Source organism: Rhea pennata, chromosome 9, assembly GCF_028389875.1.
Source record: "Rhea pennata isolate bPtePen1 chromosome 9, bPtePen1.pri, whole genome shotgun sequence".
Lineage (NCBI taxonomy): Eukaryota > Metazoa > Chordata > Aves > Rheiformes > Rheidae > Rhea > Rhea pennata.
Genome location: NC_084671.1, coordinates 11,971,662 through 11,983,902, shown reverse-complemented (window position 1 = coordinate 11,983,902; position 12,241 = coordinate 11,971,662). Strand labels below are relative to the sequence as shown.

General features: G+C 38.8%; 1 protein-coding gene across 10 annotated transcripts in view; it reads left to right on the top strand.

Moving 5' to 3' along the window:
- The window catches only part of LRCH3 (leucine rich repeats and calponin homology domain containing 3), a 68,009-nt gene extending 58,542 nt beyond the window's left edge, over positions 1 to 9,467 (top strand). For all 10 annotated transcript variants that reach the window (XM_062582675.1, XM_062582682.1, XM_062582683.1 and 7 more), the window contains 2 exons: positions 1,496 to 1,573; positions 6,922 to 9,467. In XM_062582675.1, coding sequence (XP_062438659.1) covers positions 1,496 to 1,573; positions 6,922 to 7,050 — 207 coding nt within the window. In that variant the 3' untranslated portion in view covers positions 7,051 to 9,467. The remainder of the gene's footprint in view (positions 1 to 1,495; positions 1,574 to 6,921) is intronic.
- Positions 9,468 to 12,241: the final 2,774 nt, after the last annotated feature.

Below are 12,241 nucleotides of genomic sequence, written 5' to 3'. Positions count from 1 at the left end.
ATGAAGTAGAGAGAGAATATTTACCTAATCTATCAACAAGCTAAATTCTTTCTGGTTTTGGCAGCCAAGAAGTTCAGTGAAAATATTTAGGGTTAGCTACTCAAAAGCAGTACAGAGAGACAAATTGCTCATTACACTCATTCACATTATCTTAAAATTGTGTGAATAAGGAGAGGGAAGAAAACAATGACTGCTCCTGGGGGAAGAAGTTAAAACATGCACGTTTCCTTTTCTGTATTTTGGCCTCAGTCCTTGTGTCAGTGGAATTTCAACTGGTACTTACAAGACTGCATACTATATTGTAGTTCCTTTCCCTTGGGCTTATGTGAAGAGGCAGATATCCTCATTGTTTTGAGAACTATTTAACTGGACTTGTGAGTTACATTTTGGGCATAATGTGTAATCTTCAAGGAAAAAAGACGTACAGCCACTATTCAGCAGATTCCTGTTATAAAGAATATCTTTTCAATGGCCTAGTTTTATGTACTGTTGGAAAAATCTGTGTTACGAGTTAAAACATGGCTTTGTCATAAATCTCTAGGAAAAGGCTGCCTGTAGCTACACAGCTACAGGAGCAGAAGAGGCATCATGTCGTGCCTTAATTCACAATGTGATCTTTGTATTCCCTTCATCCTTTGGGAGAAAGAAGTCAGCACTAGTCTTTAACCTGCTTTCTTAGTGGGGTAATGTGGCAGACTGAGGGAACACAGCAGAAGCTCTACCAGTCTGCTTTTCCTCGCTTACTGTTAAGTATTGAACCCACAGAGGCTGCTGCCTGCTGCTATATGGACTGCAGGTAGCTCATATAAAGGTGCCTAATAAGAAAAGAATAGGCTTCAGGAGTAGAAACAAGACAAAGCCTGTGCAGCAGCATGTCTGTGTAGAGGTGTAAAAGTTAACTATGTGAGGGAAAAAAAAAAATCTTGAAAAAATGCCAGTGAACCCAATTTAACAACCACATCAAACACATCTGCAAGAGGCTTACAAGCAGCAGGTTTCAATCCCAGTTTTTTTACATTGTTTTCTGGTTTCATCTAGCCTCTTTTAATCTCTTTGCTGTTTGAAATATTTATAAAATGTAGCAATCTAGAACAGACTCCAGATTACTTTGTATCAATAAATTGCTCTGAAATCCCAATACTAGAGCTATGTACGTGCGTTTCATTCAAAATATACTTTTAAAATTAGCATATTGCAGCTACTAAAAGTATTACTGTTCTAGGTAATACCTTGTATGCAAATTTTGCATGGATTGAAACTGTCTTCATTAAAACATTTAGCTTAGTCTTTTTTAAATTAGCTTTGAAATTTGGACTTGTTTTTCTAAAGAAAAACAAAGTGCAGTGGAGCCTGATTTGAATTAGACAAGCTTATGTCAGTACGGTATGTTTTCAACCAGCAGATTTATTGAGTTTTATTTACATAAAAAGTAAAAATATTTGAATATCATGCTAATTAAGAACACTTTCTGTTGTCCTCCTTTAATTCTTTGCAGCCTAAACTTACAATGGCAAAGTGCAGACGAAATGTGGAGAATTTCTTGGAAGCTTGCAGAAGAATTGGAGTGCCTCAGGTACGTACTTCTGCTATTCTGATATTGTTTCAGGTGCAGTTCTGTATGATGCTTCAAAATGGAATCTTTTTGAGAGATATGATGAAAAACAAATATTATCTGTTTAGAAGTTTTAGGTATAAGGTACATTAGGTATAAGGTATAGGTCAGATTTGGTTTGCATTCTCTTGTAGAGCAAAATGAAGTCAGATGCATTTGACTTGTCGCAGGTCTGATTCATTTACTGCTCTCCCAGTTATTCATGATACTGCATGCAGTTTGAATCTGTTGTGTAGAATTGCAGTGTACTTCTACAAATACAGTTAAATTTTCTAGAGATTAAACATTTAGTAGCTTAGAAGTAGAGTAAAATTTGGATAATGTTTTGCATGTTTACTTTAATCCCAAAGCTTTTGATGTGCCTTCAGAATAATCCTATGTGAACATTTTTACTGCCCTACCAAGAAGCCATGTTATTACTTTCTTTTCTCTGATGGTAGCTATCTTTGCATAGATCCTAATTCTTTGCATTACGTACAAGTGGTAGCATTCCAATATCTTCTGGTATTCCTCTTCCCCTTCTGAAACTGGAAGAGCTGTGAAGTGGAAACACATGAAATAACATAATGGAGTCCCAACCACCCTGTTTTAAGTTGTCCTGTCCTTTTCCCTTTGCTTTATTTAGCAGCTATCTCAGTGCAAGTAGTTTCGATACATGTCATGTTTTGCTTTATTTTTTTGTCTAGTACATTAATTCCATTGGTTTCTTAAACTGCTAAGTGTTACTGTTTCTGTTGTAGGTCCTGTTTTCTTTCTTTCCCTTTGTGAAAGAGAAAAGTAGACCCAGTGACTCATTTCCCAACAATTTCTAAAAGCTATGCTCTTTAGTCACCGGCACATTTTTTTCCGAGTTTGTCCCTGATAGCTTCACTTGCAGGCAGGATCTGAGCCGTTGAAAGTTTAGGGTAGTGTATTTATTGAGCAGCCGAGCCTTTTTACATGACGCAGTGGTGCATGACATTGGAACGTGGTAGGGGGCATGAGTGATAATTAGTGTTTAGAGGTGCTACACTCTCTTGGTCCCCTAAGTTACTTCACACCTTTACTTCTGGCAGGGCTGCATAACAAATTCTTCTGAGGTAAGGTTATTCAGTTCCATCCCAGCTTACCTGTTCATAGCTCCCTTAGATATGTAGATATAATTGTTGATGGCATTGCAGAGCAAAGCAGATCACTGAAATGACCAACATTTAAAAATAAAAAACAAAGCAAAAAATCCCCTTTAGACTCATTGTGCTATGTCTGCCTTGGTTTCATAAAAACTCACCTCTTTCCTATGATCCTCTTTTTCTTTTTTTTTTTTTTTTTTGTTTTTCTTTTTTTTTCATTTCTCCTGCTTTAACCTGCAAAAGTTGAAGGAGAATGTCTCTGGGGAAAGCTACTGAAACCCCGACATGAACTCTGAGTTTACTCTCGCATATCTACGTTACATGTATATTAAGATGAGAAGGCAAGATATCTATATGAAAGAAAGGCATGGCAGCCTAATACATTTTTGTTGAAAAGATGCCTGCAGGTATCTTCTTTCATTTAAATTCTAGTTACAAATTTTAAGGGGTTTCTCAAAGTATGGATCTATGTAGAAATACTTACCTTCTAAGAAAACAGGCTATTACAAGAAGCTACTTTTAGAAGATGCTGATGATAGGCCGAGCTATGCTCATATTCCAGTACCACAATAGAGCAGCTATTTCTATTGGACTTTGCCGGTAGATCCCCTTGCATCAAAAGAAATCGATAATTAACAGTACAGTATATGTGCATCTAGATTTTGTTGTTCTACAAGTTATACACAGACAACACACTGAACACTGAATACTTGCATTAAGATAGTTCCTTAGAGTGAGTCTTGCATATTCCGTTGTGAGAATTAACACTGTGATATACTCCTTGAATGTGAAGGGTATAGCTGAGATGTCTGATAACTGCTTTGTGAATGTTAGTATGGCTAATTGACTTTTTTTTTTTTTTTTTTTCTGTCTGTTTTCCCTTCCTGCTCACACACTTTGGACAGGACAATCTTTGTTCCCCTTCTGACATTCTTCAGCTAAACCTCCGCGTTAAAAGAACAGTTGAGACTCTTCTTTCCCTGGGGACAGATTCAGAAGAATCCACTCTTGTCTCCCTTTCCATTCAGCTTTGGGGCTTTGTGGTGTTTTACTGTACTCTAATGCTAACACTCTGTATGTTCTATCGCTGGATCTTTTTCCTCTAGCTGAAAGATAGTGTTGCTTCTTCCTCCCTCCGTCATCCAATGCTTGGTAAAGGATTTGGGGTTTTGTCAAGACTGTATGAAGTGCTTTCTTTTCCACTTAGGGGACAGAGGTGACAGGTACAACGTGTGAACATGTTGGTACATCTGTGTGCCTGTCTGTGGCATAATTCACATTTGTATTTGCTGTGAGATATTTAGCAGATAAAATGCTTACAAGGGGGGGAAGCCTTGTCCACACACAAGGGACTGAGTTTAGGACATGTGGGTGTGATGGGGGTATGTGCCTCCGTTTCCCCATCTGTGAGATGGAAATTGTACCCATTCTGATACATTGCTTCAAGATTAACTGGTGAAAAATATTAGAGAAGGATGTAAAACTTTTTTCTTTTTTTGCCTCGGTGTTCTTGATTAGCTCTCCTACTCTTTAGGAGACATGGTCTGATAAGTTTGTCTTCAGGGCTTTGCTGTTTCTTGTTTTGTTACTCTCAGAAGCAGGATAAAAAAAGTGAGTATTTGACTTCTCACATTTGTAGACTCTGGTATGTTAATTTTGAGTCAGGATTTTTAAAGTAGCTGTCTGAATCCTGAGCTACTTCAACTACATAACAGATCACACATGAACTTTTCAGAGAAATTTAGCTCTTCAGTCAGCTTGGGGGGGGGGGGAAATCCTATTGCGGAAGGAAAAATTTTAATATTTTATCAGATGCCACAGAATGTCATGGCGTTCTACTGTGGTCTTGATTAAAGACTTGATAAAAACTTAACAAAAACTTCCTGAGTTGCCACTTGATTGTGGATGTCCCAAACCATGCTTATTCCATATTCCTTCTTTTCCCCTGTCATTTTTGGAAACTTTTGCATCACGCAATTACAGAGATATAAGCCCTGGCTGCATATACATTCTTCACTATTTTGCAAAACTCAGAGAGTCTTCCATAAAGCTTCCAAGCTTTTCCCTCCCTGTTGCATCCTGGTGCTTTAATGTGTTTCTCAGGGACACCTCAGGGCACTCTTAGTGTCATGTGCAAAAGACCATGTCTCCTCAGAGCGTAGACTGATTCAGGGAACTCTGATCAGGGCTCAGTTAGAGGTAAGTGTTAAGTAATATGGCTGATCTGAGTGTGTTTTCAATAAATTTCTCTTACATCTGAAAATACAGTAAACGGCTCATAAGCCCGATTTACGTGTTGTTGGCATCCCAGCATTAACCTGGCAGCAACTCTGAAGCACAGTTTGAGACACAGAGGAGCTTAGTTGCGAATGCTGTCACTACCAGTAAAAAGGTTCGTTATATTCACATACAGATCTCACAAGCTCTTGTAACATAAAATGGATATTTAACAAAGGAGTAAGTAGAGGAGTTGAGTCCCTCTTTCTATATCTCACACTGTGACTGACACTACATGTCCTGTCCAAGCAAAATGCTTTTGAGGAGAAAGGAGATCTTTGGCAGGATTGTGTTTGTTTTACTTTTAAATAAGCTATTTTTGCACTCTTTACTGATACGAGCTAAAATGAACTCAGTTCCTGTGTTTCTTAACCTCTTCTAATGAACACTGTGATAAAAGCTGCAAGGGTAAAGTTTTAACCTAACAGTGCCTTCCAGTTTTTAAATTTTAACTTGTCATGACTATCTCTGTGGTATGGAGTCATTCCAAAGCTTTTCCCCTTACCTTTTTACTACTTAAGTAAAAAGATAAGACCTATTTAATCAAGTTTACAGGTATTTTCTCAAAAAGCACATTTTTTTTTCAAAATAACAGCTATAAAATTAGTGGGTGAAAAATACTTTCAGCCTGGTGCTCTGTCTGACTGTGAGGGTTTCAGTCTGAGTTAATTTGATCTTTTTCCATTTTACATGAATAATCGGTAATAGTGGAAGGAGTGAAGAAATGCTGATTGCTCTAGGAATAATTAATTAAAAAAAATCTTTGTAGCTTTATAAGGAGGTTAAATTTGGTTATTGAGTAGAGATGCAGAGGACTGTTGGCACACATATCCTGTCTGGGGATGACTGTTGTAGAGCGAGAAGCCAAGGCCTCATGCAGGCTTTGAAGTCATCGTAGACCAAAAATAGCACAATTCTTAATAAATAATTTGAAAACTCTGTATTTTGTGTATCTGTTATTCCTCAGAATGGTTTTTGAGGTAACTGTTAAACAGGTAATGTTCTGAAAGATGAGTAAGTTGTACTGAGTCTTAAATATTACAGGAAGGTTATTTGTCTTTAAATATACTGTCAATTTCTTGTTATCTTTAGCATGAGAAACAACATTTTCTACATTTATTATCAAGGTTATTTCAGCCATACACAAAAGCAAGTCTGTTTCTTTCCTTTTTTTTTTTTTTTTTTTTTTTTTTTTTTTTTTTTTTTTTTAAATTCTTCCATAAAGCAACTTGTGCTCTTTAATGTTTCTTCCTTTCACAGGAACTTTTGTAGTGGTAGAAATCAGATCATACATATGGGCTGAAGGACTTCAGATGGACAGTGTATCTTGCAATGAGAATTTCTCTTCAGTATAATGTTTCCTTTTAGACTTTTTGCACAGTGTTTCTGTCACACGTACTACTATTTCATTCTCTGCTTTAAAAGCAAGTCTCTGTTGTTTTCAATAACAAGATTTGCTGCATGAGGACTCCCTCATAAGCTAGTTGTGTTTTGGGAGAGAAACCATGGTTCCTTTCCTACTGTTGGCATCACAGCTGGTTCATCATGTTGAATCAACACTTTCCCCTTCCTAAGTTAGTCTAATTTTGGTTTCATGGACTGCTACCATTTCAATAGAGGACAATATGTTATTTCCCACTTCTCCCAAAATCCTTTTTAAATTTCTCCTTATTCATACTGATTTTCTGTGTGATGGCTGATTATTGTAAACACAATGATTATCCTAAAGCTTCCTCTTTCGATAGTCACATTTATAGTTCTTTATTCTCAAGCAGAATTTCATTTCATACTTGTGTGCGTGTGTGTGTGTTAGCTGTCCGTAACATTTCATATTTCAGTTTCTTTTTGCTTAATTTTTTTTCTTTTCAGTTGAGTGTTTTTCATCCATTTTGTTTTTTTGTCTTTGTTTTGTTCCCCATTCAGGAGCAATTATGTTTGCCTCTACATATTTTAGAAGAGAAGGGTTTGACACAGGTAGCTGTGACTGTCCAGGCACTCCTGGAGTTGGCGCCCCCAAAGCAGCAGCAACTTCACCACTTGTCTGCTGTGTAGAGACCTCCGGGACCTTTTGGGTTACCTTGGCTAAGCAGAAGGACGTGAAGACTTTGCTGCCCATGCAGTGCATCCAAACATACAGAGCTCTGTTCTAAGGAAATGAGTTTCCGTGATTCCTGACAGGAATGTTTGCTTCATTTCTCCATTTTTTTTGGAGATCACAACAGTTTCCAATAACAGATTTTTATCAATATTTTTGCCCCTTATAAAACAGAATTTATTGTGAGGAGGGCAGGGAGTTCTTCTGAGTGGTTGTTGGAGCCAGCTTGACATTGTAGATTGAAGACATTGGTGTACAGTTTGGAAAGCGAGATGATTCCTAAGAGGATTCATTTGCTAGAAGGATGTTGCAACAGGCACATGGGGAATGAGAATTTTTCCTTCCCCACCAGGTTCAAAGAAAGGGAGTTTCTTTGCCTCTAAAAAACACCGGCTTTTTCCATTGTATATAAAGGATTACAGGTGAAGATTGTGTTGCAGAGGGTTTCATCACAGGGCAAGCCCCGTGCAGCTGTAACCCGTGTTGGCATGTGATCAGGATTTAAACTCTGAAGCAAAATAACAAGTTCTCCCCTCCCCACCATCACTAAAGGAAAAAAGTATTGCGTGGTATCTCCACAAGAAACACACATCTTAGTAAAAGATACTAAACCAGAACAGTTCGATTTGTATTAAACGCATTAGCATTCTTGCTAGGTTTACTTTTGTTTGAGTTTTAATATGTCTTTGGAAATTTTTCCAACATCAGTGGAGGAAATCTCCTACCTCCTCTCCCTCCCCCTTCCGATCACATAAAGATGCATTTAGTTACTGAACGGTTTTGTCAAAGGATGACTAAAGTTCATCAAGAATCATGTTCTTATTTTCACTGCAGTGCAAAGAATTGCAGCCTGCTATGCTAATCATTAGAAACCCGTTATTAAAGAAAATTTTCAGCAGGGGTTGGAGCATCCTATATGGTCATGCCAACACTGGTGAATGTCCCAGCCACTGAAAAAATAATGATTTTTAAGAACATAATTACTGCAGTTCCATAGGTGAGCTGCATATTATCAATGCAGCAGTCTGTTGCAAAAAGCAGCTTTTATTTGTAGGTTTGATCAGGCTTTGAAAAAGCCTTTTTTCATTGGTGTTCAAGTAGAGAGATGCACTCAGTTTACAGACCTACCATTACTTCACCCTTCATTCCTTATGCAAAAATGGAAATTGAAAATGCAGGAATGGGAGAGACATCAGCCAGGTTTTGCATTTTACTTTAAAGTCAACCTAAAAAAAAAAAAAAAAAAAAAAAAAAAACTATAGTTTTCTGTGCTTTGCTCTCACTGAATAGGCCGGACTTATTACCAGATCAGTAACAATATTTTTTTTCCTTTGTCTTTAAAGAACTTGCAAAATCCAGTTTTCCATCCATGCAATTATTTTGTTAGATTCTGGTCTGTTTGAAGTATCCCAGAATGTTGCACTACAAATACCATGTAGTGTGCAGGATCTGAGACCAATTTCAGGCACTGGAGATATTTCATCATGGGATATATTTGAACCAGAATATACCAAGAGGATTTCGTGGGGATGAAGAAAGGAGAAGAAATAGGAAAAAGCTAACTAAAAGTCACCTTTGCTGAAGTAAACGTGCTGTGGGAGCACTGACAAAGACTGGGCTTAGCTGGATTTTTTCTTCCCATTTGATTTGCCATTTTTGCAGTTTTGCTCCTGCTATGTTTTGCTTCGTGTAATTCTTTGAAGGTCCGCTGTGGCGACTGTTGTATCCTGTATTTCATATAATGATTCCAGCTGCCTCTTATTGGCATTGGCTGATGGCATTGCAAGTCTAAAAGAACACATGAAGGTATTTAGAGCTGTGCATTTGAAAAAATAATTATCTTCGTACTGGGTAAGCGGGTTGCCATGAACTCTTCAAAACCTGTATACGCCAATAACCTGCAATACAGAGGAGAGCAGCTCCGTACAGACACACTTTCCTCCATACGTGTGTCCTGTATTTCACTGAATTTCTTTTGCAAAGATTGCTGGTAGTGCTTGAGGGATTACATAAAAATGTAAGGAGGAAGCTTTCACTGAAGGCTCTGTTGTGGCTGGTTGAATGGAAGATTCTGCTGCTCACAACTAACAGTACAGACTACGCGTTTCTGGTATGTTCGTGCATTATGTGAGAGAGGACACCAAATTTATCTTAGTTTTCAACATTAGGTCATTAGTATCATACATGGGCATGCTACTTAAGTAGCACACCCTTCTTAAACTACTTAAATACACCCGTTTTGAGAAAACGGTTCCCTTTGTCGATTTGTAAGGGGGTGGTGTTTGCTCTGGGCCAGCTTCCATCACCTATAGAAGGTGAAACTTAGCAGTATTAAGGTTGGTGGAAGCTTGACCTTTCGTTAGTACTCGGGGGGGGTTGCTGTTGTTTTGGGGGAGGGTTGGGGTGTTTCTTTTTTTTTTATTATTTTTAAGGAATTAATGGGGTGAGGGTGGGGAGTTGAATCTGGACTTCAAGAAATGGTGTGTCTGGTTAAAACAGCTACTCTTGTGTACCATGAGCATGTACGCACAGCAGCTGAATTTTATATAAAAGAGCAATGCTTGCGTGAATGGGCAGGCATTTCTCCCAAATACCACTTAGGTTGTTCCAAGCAACCGTGCGCTCTGGCAGTTTCTGATGTATGGTGGTCATGTTACTTTCACTTCTATAATCTTGTATTTTCATGCCAGCAAACACTAAATCTTGACAAGATGTTTAGGATAAAAAATCCAAGCCTGAAGTTTCATCATATGGTTTATTTAATGTGTTATACCAAAAACCACTTCAGTTTCCCTTTGCAATGAAATGGGTTGAGATTTGTTTGGTGTATTTATGTGCAATTTTTGTTATATCCAGTGAAAAGACTATTTTAAAGAAAACATGTATAAAATGGTATTTTGTGTGCTAAAGCAAGAAGCAATTGCCTTTCCTTTCTGAGGCATTTGTGTTGGAGGGTGTGGGAGGAACCTGTTGGAGTGTTCAGTGCTTGCTGGTATTTATATACCAACTCCGTTGTGTTATGATCCTTCCTCAAGTGACACCAAGCACTGAACAGCGTCTGAGGCTCAGCAATGTTACAGACTCAAAATCGAGCAGCACCGGCACTTAGGGGTCCTTGATGGTTTTGAAAAGATCGGGTCAAAACAACGGGGATTTGATTCTTCCCCCTTGTGAAGGGGGAAGCTTTTGCTAAGGCCTCTTCCTTGGTGGCCTGCTTAAAATCTGAAACAACTTCGTACAGCACTGAGAACGTCTCTGTTTTGTGCTCAGTAGTGACGTGACGGCAAGTGGTATTTTTAGCCTTTTATGCCTATAAATGGTTCTTTGAAAACTTTTTAGAAACAGAGGACTTTCAAGGTTAATTTGGATATCTAAAACAATCTTTTGTATAAATGTTGCGGTGTTTTACAAAGCGGTCTAATTTTGTTATTTCTGAAAACAGTGTAAACGTGTAATTAAGAGTAAAGGATTTTAAAGCTTCATCCCATGCTGTATGTCTGTAAATACATTCCGTAATTTCTAAGTCTGTTAAGTATAAATAGCTTTGAAATTTGTATGCTTTATTTTAAATTGCCTGTATTCTGCCAGTAGTGTGAACTTCTACCACATTGATAATATAAAAGAAAACCAGGGGTAATTTGAAATAAAGTTTTAAAACTTACAGTAATTACAATATTTCTTCTTGCTGTTTTTTTTTTGTTGGATCAATGAACGTCACATGCTGTGTCAGGTGAAGAACCACCTTCTGAATTATCACACTTGACAGTTAATGGACCTGGCTTGTTTCTCTTGTTCTCATAGCTAATTGGGACTGAAAAAATTCTGATGGTTTTACACGCATTCTGCAGCCGCTTCAGACTTTCTCAGGGATGTTTTTTCCACCTTTCCCAGGTACTGAGTAGCAGTGATTTTTGTTCAGAATACTTCGTCCCTCTCTTCTCTCCCACAGTGTTCCCCCCGCAAAATGAGCAGTGCAACATCCCTTTCAGGCTTGGGCGATTTGCTGCTCCCAGCACTGGTATTCCTCGCAGTTGTTCAGTTTTGTTTGGGTTCAGTCTATAAAATTTGCATCCCTGTTTCATGCCCTGCAGCACTGTGACCCTGTGGTCAGTGGATGTGCTCAGCTCGTTTTCTTGGCAACTGAATAGCTGAGAAACACAAACCTCTTCTGGCTTCTCTGCCCAAGCGAGGTAAGGCTCACGAGGCGAGCAGGGACTCCGAGAGCTGCCGCTGCAGCGGAGGAGGCCTGGAGGAACTGCACGGATGGCAGCGTAGACCTCCGTGGGTCCACGGACGACAACGTGCTGCTGTTGGCTAGAGAGCCTCGGCTCCCCGAGGTCAGGTGGGGTTAGGAAGCCTTGTGTCTTGTTTTCCAGGTCAGTGTGAGCCAGTAGCCAAGACCACCTGGTTGGGACTCTGGAGATTGCATTCCCTTCTCTCCCCTAACCTACTGGAATAATACGAACCCAGTTCAAAACGAAATTAAAATTTCCTTTCCCCCTCATACACATGCAAACATGGAGCTTCCTGATTTTGGAAACAGACTTTGCTGTGCCTGTGGAATATATAGTTTTTTTTCCTCCTTGAGATACCAGTCACTGAAATGGAAATTTTGAATAACTGCGTGACCAGCGCAGTCTGTAACTTCCTGCTGGCACATCCAGGGCGCTGGATCTGCTGCAATGCTTCGGGAGGGTCAAAAATCCATAAAAACAACTGTTGTTATCCTGGCATCAGGAACTGGGGCTTGAAGAGGAGCCCAGCCTAAGAGCAGCTCTTTGGATAAAGAGAATTTTTCAGAATTATATTATGTTTTGTTCTTAGCTGCAAAGCAAGTGAAAACGTTTGTTTTTGATGCTGCCAGTACTGGTACTCCTTGCAGTTCTTGTATTTTGTTTGGCTTCAGTCTTCAAAATTTGCACTCCCTTTCATGCCCTGCAGCATTTAAAACTGTGTTCCTGTTAGTTCAATTGTTTGTTCCTCTTTTCTTCCCATGCTTCAGATTTCAGCTTTTTGGTTTTATTAGTGATGTGTGTGTGCAGAGAATTTATGATATAAAATATGGAGACTTACTCCCTCCATTTTCTGGCTAAAGAGCTGTGTAAAGAGTTAATGATCAAACTTCGTTCCTTCCACCCAAACAGGTCA